Source organism: Zingiber officinale, chromosome 1A, assembly GCF_018446385.1.
Source record: "Zingiber officinale cultivar Zhangliang chromosome 1A, Zo_v1.1, whole genome shotgun sequence".
Taxonomy (NCBI): Eukaryota; Viridiplantae; Streptophyta; class Magnoliopsida; order Zingiberales; family Zingiberaceae; genus Zingiber; species Zingiber officinale.
The window spans coordinates 59,840,805-59,863,207 of NC_055987.1; the positions used below are offsets into that span (position 1 = coordinate 59,840,805).

The 22,403-nt window shown below is 37.0% G+C and overlaps 1 protein-coding gene across 2 annotated transcripts in view; it reads right to left on the reverse strand.

The window, feature by feature from the left end:
• LOC122025433 overlaps positions 1-22,403 on the reverse strand; it is a 48,093-nt gene that overhangs the window by 5,627 nt on the left and 20,063 nt on the right. For both annotated transcript variants that reach the window (XM_042584249.1, XM_042584242.1), the window contains 5 exons: positions 12,308-12,431; positions 10,504-10,569; positions 10,186-10,224; positions 6,791-6,871; positions 6,622-6,669 (listed from right to left, as the gene is read on the reverse strand). In XM_042584249.1, coding sequence (XP_042440183.1) covers positions 6,622-6,669; positions 6,791-6,871; positions 10,186-10,224; positions 10,504-10,569; positions 12,308-12,431 — 358 coding nt within the window. The remainder of the gene's footprint in view (positions 1-6,621; positions 6,670-6,790; positions 6,872-10,185; positions 10,225-10,503; positions 10,570-12,307; positions 12,432-22,403) is intronic.

Here is a 22,403-nt window from a genome sequence, read left to right on the forward strand (position 1 = left end):
TAATGAAAGGAAACTGGACTCAAGAACGATTAGCTGTAATTTTGTAGGATACTCTGAAAAGTCAAGAGGATATAAATTTTATAATCCCTCTGATAGATCCTTCTTCGAAACGGGAAATGCCAAGTTTATTGAGGACAGTGGGAGTAATAAAAACAGGGAAGTATTTTTTGAGGAAAGCATTGGCGATCCTTCTATTGTTACTACTAGTGCGATCAGTAGCGGTATGGTTACCATACCACACATTATGGGTATCACACATTCAGTGAGCGTAGTGAACCAATGCAATTGGAGGAACCTACCACTCAAATTGAAATATTGCCTCATATTGATGAACAAGTAACTCAACCACCTCAAACACAAGTGTCTTTAAGGCGATCCACAAGGGAACGGAGAACCACGAATTCTCGTGATTATGTTTATATCCAAGAGCATGATTTTAACATAGGGTTGGAGAGTGATCCTACATCTTTCCAAGAAGTCAAACAATGCTCTAACCCTGAAAGGTGGATTAACGTCATGCAAGAAGAGTTGAAGTCTATGGCGGACAATGACGTTTGGGAACTTGTCGAATTGTCTGAAGGAAAGAAGCCCGTTGGTTGTAAATGGATATTTAAAACCAAGCGGGATTCAAGGGGTAATGTCGGAAAGTATAAGGTTCGTCTTGTTGCCAAGGGATTCACTCAGAAAGAAGACATTGATTACAAGGAGACTTTCTCACCTGTGTCGACGAAAGACTCCCTTAGGATAATCATGGCACTTATAGCTCATTATGATTTGGAGCTACATCAAATAGATGTAAAGACTACATTCCTCAATGGAGACATAGAGGAGTCTATATATATGGTGTAACCAGAGAACTTTGAGTCTAACGACTCAAAGCACCTAGTATGTAGATTAAAGAAATCCATTTATGGTTTAAAACAGGTATCCCGTCAGTGGTACCAGAAATTTGATCAAGTGGTTACCTCATTTGGATTTAAAGAGAACCCTATTGATCAGTGCATATATGTCAAGTTCAGTGGGAGCAAGTTTGTTATACTTGTTTTTGTATGTGGACGATATATTGCTTGCGAGCAATAATAAGGGTATGCTGCATCATACCAAGTCATTTCTATCTGGCAATTTTGAAATGAAAGATCTTGGTGAAGCATCCTTTGTTCTAGGCATACAGATCTATCGTGATCGTTCAAGAGGTATTTTTGGACTTTCAACAGGCCTATATTGAAAATGTGCTTATAAGGTATGGTATGCAGAACTGTACACCCGGTGACACACCTGTGTCAAGAGGTGACAAGTTCAGCTTGCAGCAGTGTCCACGGCTTGAACTTGAAATAAAGGAGATGGAGCAATTCCCATATGCGTCGGGAAGTCTCATGTATGCACAAGTTTGTACTCGACCAGATATAGCATTTATAGTGGGGATGTTAGGCAGATTTGTTAGTAACCCAGGATCGTCACACTGGAAAGCGGTAAAGAAAGTGATGCGGTATTTGCAAATAACCAAAGGACATATGCTCACGTATCGGAGATCAGATCATTTGGAGGTGATTGGATATTCAGACTCCAATTTTACAGGATGCTTGGATAGCAGAAGATCTACTTTGGGCTATATCTTCATGCTTACTGGAGGGGCTATATCTTGGAGGAGCGTTAAACAGACGTTAGTAGCCACTTCTACTATGGAAGCAGAGTTAGTAGCATACTACGAAGCATCCAATCACGGGATTTGACTGAGGAACTTCATCACAGCATTACAGATCGTTGATGGTATTGACAGGCCACTGAGGATCTACTGTGATAACAAGGCCGCAGAACTTTATGCCCAGAACAACCGCAGTTCGTCAAAGTCCAAGCACATCGACATCAAGTTTCTAGCGGTTAAAGAAAGAGTTCAAAGTTGTCAGATTATGGTAAAGCACATCAGCACAGATTCCATATTGGCCGATCCACTCACCAAAGGCTTGGTGCCTAAGTTGTTTCATGCGCATGTTGTGGATATGAGAGTCCTTCTTATGGAAGAAGAACTCATCTAGTGGAAGTCTGTATTTATCTTATTGCTCTATATTTGATAATAAAGACAAACATTTTATTTTGATTATTGTACGTACTTAAAGTTCAAAATACTAATGGGAATTTATATGTTTGTTTGACACTCTGACTGTGATATCATCATTTACTACTGCTGTTTAGCATTTGGTGTTTGTAAATAAGATAAAGATTCCTTTTGGAATCATAAAGTTGATCATGATTTGCTATTGCAGTTTAACATAAAGTATTTTGCAAATATGATCTGACCTCTTTTGAGGTCATCTTAGGACCAATTGGAAATTGACATGTATTGATCATATTTCATGTAATTTCCACTATACACATCCACATCTTGATCTATGTCATTAATGATATTGGTATTGTGATTACTGTTAGGGTTTGTTACGATCATATACAGTAGTTATGACCTCTTTAGTCCTATACCAATAAAATTAATGGACCAGATTGTTTACAGGGATATTTTATACCAATAAAGTTTGATATCAACTAAAGTTTTACTTGTATTTCACATACAACTCACATATAGCCCAAGTGGGAGATTGTTGGATATAATTATCCCTATTTGGTGGGTTTATTTGTAAGTTTCACACGTGAATACGATTTGAACCCTTTAAAGTGATCTAACTTATGTCTAGTGGGTTTCGGATAATTGGATGTGGATCTCATATGTGTAGAATCTATAGTCTCGCATCTATTATCATCTATTTGCTGATAATAGATGTTTAGTATATATGGATTTATAGTCCCACATCTATTATCATCGATGGGCTGATAATAGATGTGCACTATATAATAGGTTGGTCCCCAGAGGATTAGGGTAATCTTGAGATGTCTCTTCGTTCCCCATTGACGAAGAGAATCCAGCGCCGTCAACCCTAACTCCTCCGGAAGGCCAACCTTCTTCTCCTTCTTCTTCTTCCGCAGGATTGTTGGATCGGCGAGCTCTGCACGAAGAACCATAACGATTCCGCTGCATTCAGACAGTATTTATTTCCTTATGTCGTGTTCTCGATGAAACGAAGATCCATGCTCATATGTTCTTGTTTTTCCTATTCGAATTCTTACTTTGATTGTCTAGAATTCATACGACTTAGGTTTTACGAGAACCATCATCAAAAACTAGTTCGGTCCACTAGTTTGATCAAACACAGCCCAATTTGTTAGTAGCCCCAAAACCTTAATTTTTAAATCCAACATGGCATTCTCTGTTATTCCCTCAACCTCTCTTGCACAGTCGTTTATGCTAAGTAGTGAGGGTCGTACTCGTGATTCCTCTGTCAAGTTGTCTTCACCAGTATCAGTTCTTGAATTTTTATACCTAATTGTTAGTCATGATCTTTTTTATATAGATATAGTTACATTTTTAGTTTTTCTGTCAATATTTATTTTATTCTAGAAATAAGATATTTTATATTAGTTAGGTTGATAGGTGATTTCTCGTTCGATATTCAATTAAACCAATTAAGTCACTCGGTCTAGTGAACCAGCCACCTAAAACTTTTCCAATGCAATTAGGCCAATTGACCACAGTGAACCAGTGACCAAAACTTTTCTGATTCAATTTTAGGTCTGGTTCTGATAACTATGAGTATATGGGCCTAATTAATAACTATTATTAATCTATAGTGCACAAGCCACAAATAAAATGCTAGACTCTGAATTTTGCAAAGATATCTTGCAGGTGATAAAATTGGTTACCATGGATGAATAGATCCAATGTATGATCACTAAAATCATAGAGAACAAAAAGTACAATGATTAGTGATAAAAATAAAATAAAATAAAATATAATAAAGGAAAACTTTTCAATTGCTGTCTTTTCTCAACCTCGGCGAACCATTAAAATTGATGAAGTTTGACAGATGTCTAATTCATCCCTAACAAATTGATTTGACCATCATGTCATAGTAGCTTTCCTTCATATCTATCTACTAAATTTGGTGCTATTCCAGTGTGTTTATATTAATGTTACCAATACATACATATATCAATTAACATGTCTTGGTGTATTACCCAAATTATCATGTTTCAATAGTTACATTGCATATACTAGTTAGTAAAATTTTGTGGTGTAAACAAACTTTTACTGCCATCTCCCTTATGTATGTATACATATAAAAGAACAATATGCTTAGTAAATTGAAGAAAACCCTTGCTGAATTTAACTTAGCTAAACACAACATAGTTCACTCATGATTATGGTGCTCGTTTATTACATGGACTCTTGACTTAAGTCCTTAGGGATCTCATATCATTGTAAGATTAGGTACGAATTTAAAATGGTAATTGTTATTCGCATTCCCTAGCATGGTACACTATACCTATATTTTTATTTAATTTAATCTTATGTATAATATGAAATTTTTACTAATTTGGGATCTTAAAGTGTATTGTGGTTGGCGTGATGGCGTAATGAGTTAGATTTGGGTTAATCTAGGTTAGGTGGATTTTGAGCTCAAGCCAGGTTTAAATTGAAACTACTGTGTTCAAATTAAGGTCGAACTAGTCAGAGCTTGGTAAATTGGTCAAGTTAAGCAAGTCAACTAGTCTAGGTTGGTCACAAGAGTAATTTCATTTAATTAGTCATCGTTCCACGTTAGACCCAATGCTAGTGGTGATCTAGTGATTGATTCCAGTATAGATGGATGATGAAGTTGGGATGCCAATGTGGTGGGGGCAGGACAGGATGGGTTGTCGGAGGGAATTATTTTTCCTCATCCTAACTCTGCTTCTCATGCGGATTGGTTTGGGATGAGGCAACAAATATAAAATAAACAGAAAAGTTAATAATGAATTAGAGAAGGGAATTGAGCTCTTGGAGGACTACAACTGCCTATTAGCTACCATTTGGAAAATATCATTGTAGACTGAGTAGGATATCAAGATGAATGGTAGCACACATCAAAGTAGTAGTCACTAAGTCAGCTCATTAGTTTTCGAACTGGGTTTAGTTGAGGTTGAGCAACTCTATTCAACATTTTGACTTTATTTATGGATTAGTCTCAACGAGAGGATGCTAGATAGAGAACAACTACTTCTAGATAATTGCTAAAGGGTATGCCAAGGTTCAAAACTAGAACCTCTCATAATGTTTACGATATTTTAAGGTTCAAAGACAAGTTGGATATTCAGGAGTTTCACCTTGTTAAGGATGGACTTATGATGTAAGCATCTCATTCACATTTAATAGTGTGCACTTAAACAGTAGATGCAAACAATCTCAATGGATCATGTTGAGGCATAACATGAGAGAGATTGCTAATTTTATAGAGTGATGCCTAATGTGTCAGCATAACATGATGCACTTTACTAATAAAAAAAAGGATACAATTGCCCTCGAGGCTTTGGTGCGATAGTAAGAGGTGGGACGGGCTCCTAGGCAACAAGTCTTCGAATCTCACCCGGAACACATTACACCTACGGGGTTTGAAAAACTTACAATGCTGGGCTGTTCGCCAAGACTCTCATCAGTGCTTCCCGATTTACAATGGTGGTGGGTGGGGCTAACCTAGGTTAGTCAGATCGTAAGAGATGGATGAATTACCCAAAAAAAAGGGTATAATTCAACTTGAGTTGTGGTCGATCGCCAGACCAAGCTGACTCATCTTTTCTCATCAGCAAAATTGATCCACTGATCAACTAGTAAAGACTTTCTATTGAGAGGTCATCAAACCCTACAATATTTCCCTTATCATTTTCACATGCAGTTCATCCATTTCATTTTTTGAATAGTTGGCTATAGGTTTTGGTACAAATCCTAGATTCAGTTGCCTTCAACCCATAGAAATCAGTCAACTAGAAGACATTATTCAGACGATTGAGAACCTATTCTTGTGGATTTTGGTGGTGGTGGAAGAAGTTGTTGTATTTAGTGGAGTTTGTATATAATAATAATTTATCACTCAACAATTCAGATGACACTATTGGAGACATAATAGAGGATAGTTTGCTGACCCCTTATGCTTTGGGATGAAATTGGCAAAATGGAAATGTTAGGTCCTCAATCAGTTCAAACTACCTAGAGTTAGTGCAGATGCTTGGATAGAGATTATTAGTTGCCCAAAGTTGCCAGAAGAATTTTACAGATCAAAGAAACCATGCATTAGAATTCTCTGTTGAATATGATGTCTTCCGTCCTCTACCAAGCGATTAGGGAAATTCAATGTCAGAAAAGTTGACTCTTAGATTTATTTGTTGAAAGAGTTTCTTGAGATGGTTTATCTAGTGGCCTGCTGGCCTGCATTTCCACGTTCTGTAAATGAATTCATAATGTCTTCCATGAATTTAAGTTGCAGAAGTATATACAAAATCTGACTCATATCTAGGAGGGATTACTAGTGTTGCTTCACTCACGTGCATTTTTAAGGAACCTCAAATATGCATTATGGATTGCAAAGAGCATGGCTTACAAAACAAAAATGTGTGACTTCAGGTTGGGTGAAATGAGTATTCAAATCAAAAGGCTATTTAGGAGCATTAGGATGGCATGCAAGACTGGATAGATATCACTAGTCATGCCTTAATTGTAGAAAATGATTGAAAGGTACACTTTAGATGAGCAAACAGATTTACTTGACGCAGTTTTTCAAAGGATTGGACATTATTTTCCCTCCTCTGCATCTGAGAAAGAAAGAATTCATTAGTTCAAGAAAATAATAGCCAACTTAAATGATGTGTCAATCCTCTTGACATGTTTGAAAGTAAACATCCACTAAAGTATGCACCTTGGTATCAGACTTACCCTTCTTGGGTGAAGACGATGTGCCTTTTCCCTGGGTCTGAACACATTGTACGGATTTGTATCATTAATTGGGGGAGGAGGCTACACAAGCATCAACAGGTCCAGTTTAGGATGTGAAATCCATAGGGTTCTAGATATACTAAGAAACAATAATATAAAAAGTAATCATTTGACAAGCTTAGTTGTGTCAAAGATCTAAAAGCAGACCAAGGAAGCCAATCACCAAAGAGACCAAACTACTATCCACAAATTTGCTAATGAAATGAACAATCAGGAAACAAAATGTAGGTTTATCTCAAAAACATTAGAATATAAAAGTAATAAGTTCAAGACAATCTAGAATGTTGAGAAAGCAAACTTAGCATTGTACCCTAGAATGAGAAAGCAATGAGTTCCAAATAAGCTAAAACAATGAGAACGTTAATTAGCATACTACCCTAGAAACAGTGAAAGCATTTATCCTCATGAATAAGTTCACAAGAAGAATAATTAATGGTGTCAATGGCAGCGGGCCATGGCCAGTAGGTGGCCTAGGCCCGCCGGGATCAATTGGACTTTTTAAATATTTAAATTTTTAATTAATATTTTAAAAAGCAGGGTAAGGTTGCATACAATGGATTCTTCCCCGGGACCCCTGTCCTTTTTTTTAGAATTCTTGAAATAATTAATAAAAAATCAAAAATATTATTAAAAATAATATTATTAATTTTTATTAACTATATTTAATATTAATAGATAAATTTTAACATTAGTTTAAAAAGATTAAAATCGGATTAAAATTTGAAACGGGTCATGCAAGTGTCAGAATTTGTTGATGATGATATGGTAGGCATGGCAAAAACCAACCAAAGATGAGACGTGCCAAGCACGACCAATTTCATACAAGGCCGAGCTAGACTAGGCCATGGGAAACCCAACCCAGTTGGCACATTGGACACCTCTAAGAATAATAGATAAAATTACATCAAAACGTCCACCTTGGAATTGATGTGGGTACAATTACTCAACCAATAGGATGATGACACATTTCCTAGGTGAGTAATTAGATTGATAAACAAGGATTACGTAGGTCAAAGAAACTAATATACTTGCTCCACAAGGAAAGCCACTCATCCTACTTTCAATGGACTTATAAAAAGAGACCAAGTTCAAGATTGCGAGAATTCATTGATTAGCTACTACAGTAGCTTCAAAAGAGGAGACTCTGGAACGAATTGCTCTTCACAAATCAGCAATCCTGCTCAGCTCCACTTTTCTCCACTTCAGTCTTCTTCACCAAAATTAGTCCACAGTGAGACCCCGATTGGTCCAAATCACTCCCTCCTTATTTAACTAGAAATATTTTTCTAAATAACATTTGAGATGATTTACTAAAAATTAAAGAGAAAATTTTATAGAAAATAAGAAAGAAAATAAATTATTTCATGAATCAGAATAAAAATAACTTAGTTCCATAGATATATTGTAGTTTGATCTGGAATATTGTAATAAACCAGTAATTATCCTTATAATAACTCAAAATTAGATAAGCACGATAGCAATCTTGCATTGGCATTACTAGAAAATTACGTGATGCCACATTCCAGTACAGGAAGACAACGCAGGTAGAGCTGGAAATTTAAATACATAAGGATGTGCACAATCCTATAGGTGATACAAGCAGTGATGTACTGATGTGCTTCTTTCATCATTGTGCCTAGCAGTTGTTTCGAACAGTACTGACCTTGATGTAATGATATGTTTCATTGGAAAACGTGGGATGTCAACTTGTTGTGTAACTGTTGTACTTTATACAAAGCAAGGTTGAGAATACCGTTCCGTGCCGCCCGGCACGGACGGTTTTTACCGTTCCGCCGGGCGGCCGAAACCGGCACGGGAGCACCTCCCGTCTCGGCGCCGCCGGAGGAGACGCGGGACGCCATCAGCGGCGTCCCGCGACGACTTCGGCACCGAAGGCGTCGTGCGCGACGCCTTCTGCGGCGCCGATGGTGTCGCCGAAAGCGTCCGGCGACCTTGCCGGACGCTTCCGGCGACCCTTCCGGCGCCGCCGGAGGCGTCCGGCGACGCTTCCAGCGCCGCCGGACGCCTCCCGCGGGATCGCCCGCGATGATCGCGGGCGATCTCGCGTACGCCCTTTTTTTTTTTTCTTTTTCTTTTTTTTAATAATTATTTATTTTATTTAATTAATTTAAACAATTCCTAAGAGGAGTTGTGATATTCTGAAGAGGCTTTTACAAACCTAATTAAATTATCCTAATAAAATATATAAAAAATATATTTAAAATTAAAATAAATTAAATAAATTTTATTAATTAATATTCTGAAAAAATAATGTTTTAAATTTTATTTAAAATTAAAAAAATATAATAATTCTTATTTATATTCTAATATATTTTTTATTATTTTAAATTTCATTTAATTTTTAAAAAAAATTCTAAAAAAATTTAAAAAATTCTAAATTTTTTTAAAATTCTAATAAATTATATTTATATTCTGATTTTTTTTATTTTTTAAAATTTTTTATTATTTAAAATATATATTATTTAATTATTAATTAATTAAATGAATAAATAGTTATTTTATTTATTTAATAATAATAATATTATTATTATTATTGTTATTATTATTATAGATACTTTCATTTTAATTTGAATTATTGTTATATCAATTCTATTTAAATAAATTTATTTTTAATTATTTTTTCTAATAATATTAAATTATTCAATAATTGAGAACTTATAATAAATCAATATACAACTTATTTTTATATATACCATAAACATATTTATCTTATAATTACTATAGATAAATAAAAAATACCGAAACTGAATCGGCACGGCACGATACGATACCGAAACCGTATCGTTCCGGTCTGAGACCGAAACCTCGGCACGGGTCGAAATTTTAAACCTTGATACAAAGAATAAAGAAAAGAAGCTCTTATCTTGTATTACGAGTGTTCATTTATTTTCATGAATAATTTGATTTTTATAAACAAGAAAATGTATTGAGTACAAGAAATTGGTATTGAAACAGCAAAGAGAGGTGATTGCTTTTATTTTGACTAGCAATGTCCTTAAAGGTAGAAAGTCACTGGATCCATGCAGTCCTATTACACATAACAAGAACATAAAACAACTGCTAGTTGTTGTGGAGTAATAGATGTTTCCATCTTCGAACAAGTGAACCATCAAAAATTGTACACGAGTTCACTCCAAAATGAAAGTGAGTTTTTCTATACTTCAATTAGAAGCATTCTTTGAATGCAATGCCAACTCCTAATTCTTAGACATATATTGTTTTGAGATTAACCTAAATTGTGTTATTTTGGACATCAGCATACAAAATTCATCAAAAGAGAAAAATATTCCACCAATCTAACAGGAAGTGCTAACCTGCAACCTGCGTAGAATAGGTTTTTGCCACCTTTCTCGCTGTTAAAATAAATATAGAAAATCATAAGAATTAAGGTTTATGTTTCTGGAATTAGAGACAAGGAGTGATATTCCAAATACACATGAAACACAGTTAATGAATTCATACATTGTGTGAGACTATAATTAGACAAGAATTAACAGAAAATACATTAAATTGCTGATTAGTGTATATATATATATATATATATATATATATATATATATATATATATATATATATATATATATATATATATATATATATATCGTATGTTGCTGATGCAGTGAGAAGTATACCTTTTCTTTCCAATAACTATATAGTAATTGCAAAACTGCAGGCTGCACAGATGGAGAATTAAAATCCTGCAATGACCACACTATTAGTAACCACCAAGCTTTTCATGATGTTTAAAGGAAAATAATAGACATTGTATTCAGATGGGAGATTCAGCGTATTTATAGTTATGAGATAAAGAACATTACAGATTGAGGCTAGCAGAAAATACCCAAAAAAAAGTTTACATCCATATGGTAATCCAGAAAATCTTGTAGTTAGAAAATAACTTTTTTTTAAACATAAATTGATTAAGCATGGGATACACCAAATTTGTGTTAATATTCATGCAATAAGGTTTTCTATGTTCCGCATTGGTAAATGGCTGATAATATCAAAAGAACAAGGTAGATAGTTCATCAGGATATGTGTTTTGATCAGCTTATGAATCCAATAACTTGGAAAATGTATTTTTAACCATGTAACCTCTAGTAGACTTAAATGTTTACCACTTTTACCTTCTGATATGGGATTTACAGATATATCATAATCTCATTTGTTCCAAGATGGTATACCATTAGTCATAATTCATCAAGGTCCACACATACTCCAAAATGGACCTCCCTATGACTTATGGGTGCATTTGGTTGGGGTTATCCTTGATAACCTCAGTTATCCCAAGGTTATCAATAAAAACCTTGTTTGGTTTAGGTAATCGACGATTCCAAAGTAATGATTTATGCTCGACACGTCAACAAAAGGGACATGTAACCTGGAATCGGAAAACCTTAGAAAAGTGAGGTTTTTCTTGATTTCGGAGTTAATGAAATTTTTTTGATCAAAAATATCCTTCGATATTTATACTTAGGACAAAAATACCCCTAAAATTTTTATAACAAAATTTTCATTTTAAATTATAAAAACTAAATAAAAAATAAAAATATGTGATATTTTATTTAAAAAATAAATTTGTATTTTTGAAAATATTATATATATATATATATAAACTAAAAAAACGTAAAAAAGTTCAAAACAAATTAAAAAAAAACATAATGCGTAAAGAAAAAAAAGAGAAAAAACGTAAAGTAAAAAAAAGAGAAAAAAACATAAAGTTAAATAAAAAAAGAGAGAGAGAAAAACGTAATGTTCAAAAAGAGAAAAAAAAAACGTAAAGTAAAAAAAAACGTAAGGTTCAAAAAGAGAAAAAAAAACATAAAGTTCAAAAATAATAATAATAATAATAATTAGTTCTGTAACGAAGGGTAATACAGTAAAAATATTAAACTAGATTATACATTAAAATCTCCAAAGAAACAAGTTTTTATTGCATTACCTAGATCGAATCAAACAACCTCAGGTTATGTTTTATTCCCCATAATCTTGATTATGTGATTACCAGGTAATGGGTAGCGAAAGTTTCATGGTATGTGACCCGTTATCATAACTATACCCTTATACATCCTCACCTGTCACAACTATCTATTTTGCACCTGTACCTAGCCCATATCATGAATCCATGTACTCAAAAAGTGATATAGCAAGGCAGATAATCATGGATATCCACAAAATATCTATCTCATTGGCATCCCATATTCAAGTGTAGCATTAAAAACCCTCTAGCTCAGTGTTCATAAAGTGAACACGTGTGCCTACACGGTAATTGAAAATGATAGAAGCATTTTAGGAGTTCCAAGTGAAAAACTCACTAAAGCATTAAGTTAAAATTTCATCAAGGTCATCAACAAAGTAACTGAGTGAATGGATACTGAAATATTTAAATAACCTAATCTGCAAATCATAGTGAACAAAAAATTAGCAGTCATTGACCTCAGCTGCAGCATCAAGCTGTAAATAAACAGGAACAGGAGAACTAAACGTGGGTGTTATAATCCCTGCTCTTTCTCTGGCTTTATGATCCAAAATCTCCAGTTTGAAGAGAAGGGTCTCAACCCTGAAAGAAATTAACAAGTGCACAAGAAAATAACTATACACAGGTAATAGACAATATAACTATAATCTTTCACAGTTGTCTGTAAGGAAGAAAGAATGCGAAGATTTTAAATTTTAAGCAGCATAATCTTTCAAAAAACAAAGATACAAAATGAAAATAAAGGTTTACCAAAGAATGGAAACAGACCATCAAATAAATTTGATTCTGTAGTTAGAACAGCAATGTGCAATTCACAAGTGACATGTGAAGTCAAATACGTGTTTGAAGAAACTGATGAATGCAGATTTTCCTGAGTACTATGCATGAACAAGCACTAACATGATAAGTGAAATGGAAACATCTTTGCGCAAGCATAAGATATAACTCATTATTTTCTCATAAAAATTTTAACTTTGTTTCTCTACACAACTTTTTCCATTGGCTTATAACTGTAATGATGTGATTTTCAATTAGGTATAGTTGAAATTGTTACAATTTAGTTTAAATTTGACACATTTTTAGCAATTTGAGTTCCTAAATTGAATTCATAGTGCAGAAATTAGGTTCTTGTGTTTGGGATCGAATGTGCTTTGAATAAGGGCTGAATTGGATTAATTTAGGAGGACCGAGTAATTCAGTCAAACCAAATTAGACTCAAATTAGACCAAGTTCAGTTATAGTAGGAGATTAGATAGAATAGATTATTTTCCCTTTCTCTTCTTCTCCCTGCTTGAGCATGAGGCCCTGTCTGCGAGTTCTTCCCAGCGCCTAGATGGAATCCTGCCGGTGCCACTTTACTCTTGATTTGGAACAAAATTTGGTCATCTCATTCCCAATTTGGAAAACTCTTTGGTGATCTAATTTTTCCTTCCTGATTTGATAAGTTGCTAATGATTTGAAAAAACAGCAGTAGTGATGCCCCTTGATTTGAAATTTTGGCGATGGATGTGATCGTGGAGAAGATGGAATTTGACAATGAACCGTTCCTCCTCCCTCTACCTTGATCTGCTCTAGGAACCTTAAGATTCTTCCTTGCTGTGTAATCTTTTCTCCTCCGCTAGGTTGCAAGCAACATCAGAGGCTAGCTTGTGGCACCAGGATTTCCTTCTCTTTCTCAGGCCAGTGTAGCAAACCTCATCCTCCAATGCAAACAACAAATGAATACTCTTCTTCCCATGAGCATGTCAAGGACATCAAAAATCCTACATTCGCGTCCTCTATAAGATTGGTGTTGATTGATAGTTGTGACAAACTTGGTTATAAAGAGAATACAACGAGGTCGGTTGCCTCAGTAACAAGAATCATCTTCAATAGGCAATTTAGGAGGTAAGCTTTCCTTTAATTGTACTTTTATATTGGATTGTCAATGGCCGACTGTAGTGTTTTAGCAAGAGATAAGTGACAATTGTGGTTAAGTTTTCATCATTAACAAGTATTGGACTTTTGTTAATGTAAAGTCTATCGAGTTAAGTAATGCAGAAACAAAATAAGAAGAGAGTAATCGTGGAACATGGTACCTTGAAGTAGGTATGTTCATGTTTCTTTTGGCGTGTTGATGTATGTAGGTTGTTTGGTGAATGTAGCGTCCAATTATACCCTTTAGAAAAGGGTCAAAAAAAGATAAATAGTGCAGTTTTGCAAGGAACATAAAAAAAGAGGTTTTAGATACCCTTTTCACATCATGGCTAACCCCTTTGGTCAAAACCCATATGTAAAGTTTGATACTCGCTCATTAGTTACCCTCCTGTACCATGTCGTTATGACAAGACATGAATATGGATATATAAATCAAGTACAAGTAATCAAACTCTTCTATGAGACGTGAAGAAAAAAGAAGAGGAAGCTTATCATTGTTGGCTTTGTAGGTGACAAGAACTTAACAACATTACATTGAAAGGTCTCTTGCCAGGAGGAAGGTAGGAGAAAAAGAATAAAGGCGCATTGGCAAAAGTCGACTTGACACAAAGAACGATGGCGTTGAAGCCTTCTCCTAGATTGCTTCCCATAGTGCGGCGATTCTTGCAAAGAGTAACAAAATCAAAGAGCTCGTCAGGAGTTGCCCAAGCGAAACTACTCCGATGCCTAAGTCATCACGATGTTTCAATAAAAAAAAGGGGGCAACATAAGTGAGAGCCCTCCTTTGCAAAGCATGTATCTGACCTTTTATAAATGTGAGGTACCCTGCTAGATCATGGAGAGGTGGGGAGGAAATCATAGGGGGAGTGGAGAAGAGATCATGAGCGAGTGGGGATCATGGCCGCTGTTTGCCTCGATGACGTGGCGGGTCGATAGATGGAGAAGTCAGGAGGTCGGCGACTCGGCTGACAGGTCAGACTGCTTAGGAAGTCAAGAAGTCGACGGCTCAGCTGATCGAGTTGGCTGGTCGGTGACTCGGCTGATCGAGTTAGCTTGACAGATCTTAGGAAGTCGAGAGGTCGGCGACTAGTCGAGTCGTCTCGGCAGGTCAGACTACTCAAGAAGTAGCGAGGTTGGTGACTCGGCAATTGACATGTCACGTGGAATTTATGTTGACCAAGTCTCGAGTCGTGTCATATGGCTCCTGTGTTGACCGAATTAAAGGCCCACCACGTGGCCCCTACTTACCTCCACATCACAAGCTTCCCCTCAAATCTAGTCGAAGGAAGCGGGAGTTCGACTGGCCGGACAAGTATTGTGTCAACGACTTCGAAGTCCAGGACATCAGTCCATGTGGCGGCCGAGACGTCAAGGTCCATGAGAAACTAGCGAATACCTCCGGGTATAGCTGATAGGAAGAGCCACAACTTATATTAAAAATGCAACACATACGATCGAACCTGGTGTGAATACACGGAGTTGATATGGAGGAAATATCGAGGGACGCCTTTGTCCAAGACAAGGGGAATAGATGCTCGATCAACGACTATGTCCGAGTCGGGAAAGAAGATAGCTCAATCCGAGACAATGTCCGAACCAGAAGAGAAATAGGTCGATTTGTGACTATGACCAAGTCGGGAGAAAATAGGAAACTCGATCTCAGAACTCCCAATACCCATGGAGTCGATGATAGAATAGCTCGACCCACGACTATATCCCAGTCAGGAGAGAAATAGGTTAATCCGCGGCTATGTCCGAGTCGGGAGAGAATAGGAAGCTCGATATCACGACTCTAAAGTACTTGTGGAGTCAAAGAGAGAATAGCTCGATCTATCACTTCTTGAGTCGAGAGAGGATAATAAGATTGATCTCACGACTCCCAAGTTCCCGTGGAGTTGGAGAGAGAATAGCTTAATCCACGACTATATCCAAGTTGAGAGAAAAATAGGTCGATTGCGACTATGTCTGAGTCGGAAGAAAATAGGAGGCTCAAAATTACAACTCCCAAGTACCCATGGAGTCGGAGAGAGAATAGCTCGATCCGTGACTATGTCCAAGTTGGGAGAGAAATAGGTCGATCTATGACTATGTTTGAGTCAGTAGAGAATAGGAGGCTCGATGTCACGACTCACAAGTACTCGTGAAGTCGGAGAGAGAATAGTTTGATCCGCGACTATGCCCAAGTCGAGAGAGGATAATAAGGTTGATCTCACAACTCTCAATACCCGTGAAGTCAGAGAGAGAATAGTTGTGACTATATATGAGTCGGGAGAGAATAATAGAGTCGATCTCATGACTCCCGAGTGTCCATTGAGTCGGAAAGAGAATAACTCGATCTACGATTATGTCAGAGTCGACAGAGTATAATAAGGTCAATCTTACGATTCTGGGTGCCCGTGGAGTCGAAAAGAGAGTAGCTCAATCTGCAGTCATGTCCGAGTCAGGAGAGAATGGACCTTGAAAAGGAAATTTAATGATGGACATCACTGGTTCAAAACTAGATACTCAATTCGCCACTATGCTCAATCCGCGACTATCCGAGTTGGGAGAAATTGGATCTTGAAAAGGGTAATTGCTGATGGACATCGTAGGCCTAAGACTAAGGGAATAGATGCTCGATCCACGACTATGTTTGAGTCGAGAGAGATTGGATCCTGAAAAGGCAGTTGCTGATGGACGTCGTTGGTTCGAGACCAAAGGAATAGATGCTTGATCTGCGATTATATCCAAGTCATAAAAGATTGGACCTAAAAAGGGCAATTACTGATTGATGCCACTAGTCCAAAACTAGGGAAATAGATGCTCAATCCACAACTATGTTCAAATCGAGTGAAAAGGGCAATTGTTGATGGACACCTAGGTCTAAGACCGAGAGAAATAGTCAGTGGTCGCCATGAAGTACCTTCAAGTAAAGATACGATGAAGAGCTACAATTCATATTCAAAATATAGAACTAAATGCATTAGAACCTGATGAGAAGTTTTGAGGTGACCTCACCACTGTCCAGGAGATAATAGCTAAATCCATCAACTCCAAAGTAGCAGTGGAGTCAAGGGGGAATGTAGCTTGATTTGCGACCATATCTAGAGGATAATAAGCTCAATCTCACGACTCCCAAATACCTGTAGAATCGGAGAGAGAATGGCTCAGTTCGCGGCTGTCAAGTCAGGAGAGGATAATAAACTCGATCTTACAATTCCCAAGTACTTGTGGAGTCGGAAAGAGAATGGCTCGATCCGCGACTGTCTGAGTCGGGAGAGAAATAGGAGGCTCGATCTCATGACTCTCAAGTAAGTACTCGTGGAGTCGAAGAAAGAACTTGTCGATCCGTGACTGTCCCAGTCGGGAGAAAAATTGATCGATCCACGACTATGTCTAAGTCGAGAGAGGATAATAAGTCAATCTCACGGCTCCTGACTACTCATGGAGTCAAAGAGAGAATAACTCAATCCGCGACTATATCTAAGTTGGGAGAAGATAATGAGCTTAATCTCACAACTCCTAAGTACCCTTAGAGTCGAAGAGAGAATAACTCGATCCGCGACTATATCTCGGGAGAGAATAATAATAAGCTCGATCTAATGACTCTGGAGTACCTGTGGAGTCAGAGAGAGTGGAATAAAGTTGATCTCACAACTCTCAAATGCCTATGGAGTCAGGGAGAGAAATAGAAAACTTATCTTATTATTGTTATTGAGTAAGAAAAAAAGGATGCGACTATAAAAGATAAATATGACAATGAGTATTAGGAGGCTTATCTTGCTAGTGAGAGTAAAGATCATATTGATATGAAAGCCGAGATCGTAGAGGAAATACAAAAATCTTTATGAATGATAAGAGCTACTGTTCGTAAAAGAAGTGTCCCCACCAATATGTTTCCGCCGACAAAATAAATGAAAAGTAGCTTCCTTTGTTCATAGTCCTTTGACAAGAATCTGACAAGTAATATATTGCAGCACGATCCCTCTTTTGATCATACTCTCAAATTCCAAAGAGACCTCCTCAAGCCTACGCATTCTACATAGCAAATGCCCCAACATGGTACTCAAATCTAAGTCTTGATCAAAACCATCTTTATTCATCTTTTTTATCAGCTATATAGCCAGCTCTAGTCTCTCTCTCTCTCTCACACAGACATAGCATTTTAATCAATAATTGGTATGTGAGTCGCTCTGGAGAGTATCCCAAATGAATCATGTTGGTGTAGAGGTTCATGCATTCTTCAATTTTTTCAAAGTTGAAGAAAAACCTAAAAAAATAATTGTAAGTGTAAGGGGTTGGAGATGGAATAATGCCCTTTTATATCATCATCTTCATAACTTTACTGGCGCCAGCAAGTTCCCACTCCTATAGAAACCCTTCACCAAGGAATTAACTGTGGAGATGTTGGGAGAAACACCATAGAGAGGGAACTTTTCCAGCATCCCAAGGGCCTCTTTGAATCTACTTCCTTGAATAATGCATCAACGATCAGATTGTACATAAGAGGGTTGGCCTAAATCTTAGTAGTCTTAATCTCCTCTAGTAGGGTGAGGGCTTGTTTTGAGTGGTGCATGCAGCACAACCCCTCTATGAGTGTTCCGTAGATGACAACCATGGGAGTAACTCCCTCTTTTCTCATCTGATTCCACAACTTCTTGGCTTTATGCAATTTCTTTGTGTGGCCTTCCTTGCAAAGGGCGTCGACAAGGAGTTCAAAGGGATCAGAAGCACCATCTTCCATAGAAACGGCTTCTGGGTGTCGTCGGATGTAATACAAGGTGTGAATGGTAGCGGAGGGTGTGCCGACTCAACCGTAGCATCAGAAGAGGGAGAGAAGCGTGTAGGAAAGGATGGGTGCCAAAGGGCAATGCTAGAGTGGAGCAGAAGAGAATCCAGTTGGGAGGAATTGGTGGCCATCCGGAGGAGTCAATCAGTGGTGGCGATGTCATCTCGGTGACCTTCTGTGGAGAGGGTCGGCAGTAGATCCATCCACGCGAGATCAAGAAGGACGGCGCATGTGAGGTGTAGAGATGGCGCAAAGCAACGAGGTTCAATTTTGGGACAATAAATCTCAAGCGTCATCGGGTGCTTAGACATGACTATCCTCGCCTGTCCCTTTTCTATTTCCTTCTTTCAATCTTTATCTAGTGATGATATTAGCCCTCGCAACCACAAACGGTTATAAATTGAATGAAAAATTGACCGACCGCCATGGTAAATACTTGCAAGAAAAACACGACATAATGAGAAATTGATAGATTTGCACCGATAATGTTTCAATTGACCGATTTAAGAATAACATCGAAGTAGTCGCTCAACGTGTTTTGCTCACGTTTCCACAGATGGTGCCAAAATATTCAGAAATCTCACCACGATTGACGTGATGGTAGAAGTCCACCTCGGCACAAAGAACAATGACTTTGAGGTTTTCTCCTAGATTTCTTCCCGTAATGCGGCGATTCCTATGGACAGTAACAAACATTAAAGTGCACGACGGGACTTACTCGACAAAACCACTCCAATGCCCAAGTATGCTCTTGTACAGAAATAAATAGTTGTTCATTGGAATAAACAATATGAGGACATAGTAGGAATTTCATATTCTCTCTTCTATTATAATTTTCTATATAATACTGGGTATTCCTATTCTGTATGAAGTGAACTTTCCGCATCAATTCTTTCCACATGGTATTAGAGCTTTAGCCTCCATTGTTAATTCTCTCTTTTTTTCCTTTTTGCTTCTGCATTTCTTCGTCATCATGGTCGATTCTCAAACAACCATCCAAACCAATCTATTGTGTCTGATGACTATAGTTCAGTCAAAAAAATTGGTGATATGTAGAATATTCAGGCTTCCAATAGACTCAATGGGAAGAACTACTTTAAATGGTCTCAAATTGTTCGTACATACCTCAAAGGCAAAGGAAAACTTATCCATATCCTTGAGATAAGACCTGCCACAACTGATCCAGTTTTTGAGGCATGGAATAAAGAAGACTCTATGATTATGTCTTAGTTATGGGATTCCATGGAACCATCCATCAATGGTACATGTATGTTTATTTCTATTATTAATGAAATTTGGGACTGTATTACCCCACTTACTCAAAAACCCTTAATGTTGCACAAGTTTGTGAACCCAAAGTCAAAACGGGTGCTACTAAATAGGGAGATAAATCAAATATGCCACAGTTTTGCAAAATGTGGCACAAACTAGATTACTACCAAGTAATTGAGATGCAACGTGTTGCATATGTTGTTGTTTTAAAAAAATTTATTGAAAAGGATTTTTTTGTTGGCTTAAATCTTGAATTTAATCGGGTCCAAATCTAAATCATTGGCAAAGACAACATATCGTCCCTAGCAAATAAGTGTAATGCTAGGAAAATTGACGAAGTGTGATGCTTGAGCCCCAACCCATGGCTTAATCAACCCTTGCTGCCAAAATTGATTCGCGGGAGAAAGATAAATGTGGTGTGACTCCGATTAAAGACAATAAAGTCCATCTTTGGTGCAACTACAGTAAGAAATCGTGCCACGCCAAAGAGACATGTTGAAAACTACTTGATAAACCACCAAGTCGAGAATGGGGAAGTCGTGGGGGCAACACAAACCTCAGGCACACCTGATCAAGCAATCCCATATTGATGATAGCTCGATCCTAGGCGGATTCAACATTATAGAAATTGGGAAACTTCAAGGATTGTTGGGTTCTCTTGATTTCTCTCTCAGGTATCCCCTCACTCCCTGTTTGTATGAATACCTCAAACAGTTTTTTTTAATAGCTCATGGATAATAGATTTCGATGCCACAAATCACATGACTCCTAATTCTCAAATTTTCCACGCTTATAACCTCATTCCAAGTTACAGAAAAATTATAATAACCAATGGATATTTAGCTACTGTCGCTGGTTTTAAAAATGTTCACTTTACCCTTAGTTTTATCCTAAAAATGTCTTCCATGTACCAAATTTGTACAAGTGATACCACCCTTCATCTAAAAAATTTTACATCTCGACTGATGTTATCTTCTTTGAGCATACTCTATTCTTCTCCAAATCCCATCTCAGGGGAGATTTCAGTGACAAAAGATAGCACTTGTTAGTCATTTGAACCTATTAATGCTCTTAATCTTCCTCCTACTCAAGTTCATATCAAATCACCTTCTATTCCTATTCCATCTAGTGAGTGTCCTCCAAGTGTTTCTTGTGATACTCCAAGTACCCCTCAAGTGTATTCAAGGAGAAAGTCCGCTCTAAAAGCGATACAAGTCAACAAATCTCTAAACCTAATACTGGGATCACGGTAAGATCTGACCCACCTTTACAATCTACTGAATCTTCCACTCACCTAATAGATAGTCTTGACCTTCCCATTGAGGTTAGAAAAGGTACCAGAGAATGCACTAAACACCCTCTCTACCCTTTATCTCACTATGTTTCTCTTAAACATCTATCACTAGCCCACAAAAGATTCATTGTGAGTGTAAATATCATGATTATTCCCAATACTATTTCTGAGGCATTATCAAAAAAAAAAAAAAGGGAATGGAGAGATGTTATGAGGGAGGAAATGGATGCATTAGAAAAGAATAATCCATGGGAGGCTTTTGAGAAGCTGAAAGGGAAAAACAATGTTGATTGTAAGTGGATTTTCACACTATAATACAAAGCAAATGACCATCTTGAGAGATATAAAGTTAGGTTGGTGGCAAAAGGTTACACTCAGACTTATGGGGTAGATTATCCGGAGACCTTTGCTCCAGTTGCAAAAATGAATATGGTCAAAGTGATACTATCTTTAGTTGTACACTTCAACTGGCAACTCCTATAGTATGATGTGAAAATTGCATTTCTCTATGGAGATTTAGAACCTCCCACCAAGGAGATATTGATAACAGGGAGATATTGGTAACAGAGTATGTAAATTGATGAACTCTTTTTTTTGGTGTAAAACAGACTCCTAAGACATGGTTTGGAAGATTTACGAAAGTCCTGAAGAAATTTGGGTATAACCAAAGCCAAGGGGATCATACTCTCTTTGTTAAGCACTCAACAACAGAGAAGGTGATGACTCTTCTAGTCTATGTAGATGACATCGTTGTAACGGGAAATGATAAAAAGGAAAAACATGATCTAAAGCAGAAATTGATAGAGGAGTTTAAAATAAAGGAACTAGGCAAACTAAAGTACGGGGTTAAGGTAGCATACTCTAGCAAAGGAATTTTTATTTCTCGATAAAAATATGTGACTGATCAGGGAAGATTGGGTGTAAGCCGATTGCATCCAAATCATAAGATAGGAGAAGCTAAGGAAGAACAAGTGTTGACAAAAGAATGTATTAAAGGTTGGTTAGTAGATTCATATATCTTGCTGACACTCATCCAGACATAGCATATGTTGTTAGTGTAATCAGTCAATTCATGCATGATCCAAGAGAACATCACCTTCAAGCTACTTATAGAGTATTACATTACTTGAAAGACACTCCAAGAAAGAAAATTTTGTTCAAGAGAAATGAGACATTAGATTTAGAAATTTATACAAATGCAGACTGTGATCAACTACAGGATATTGTACTTTCCTTAGTGGTAATATGATGAGATGCTGGAGCAAGAAATAAAATATAGAATCAAAATTTAAGGCTATTGCTC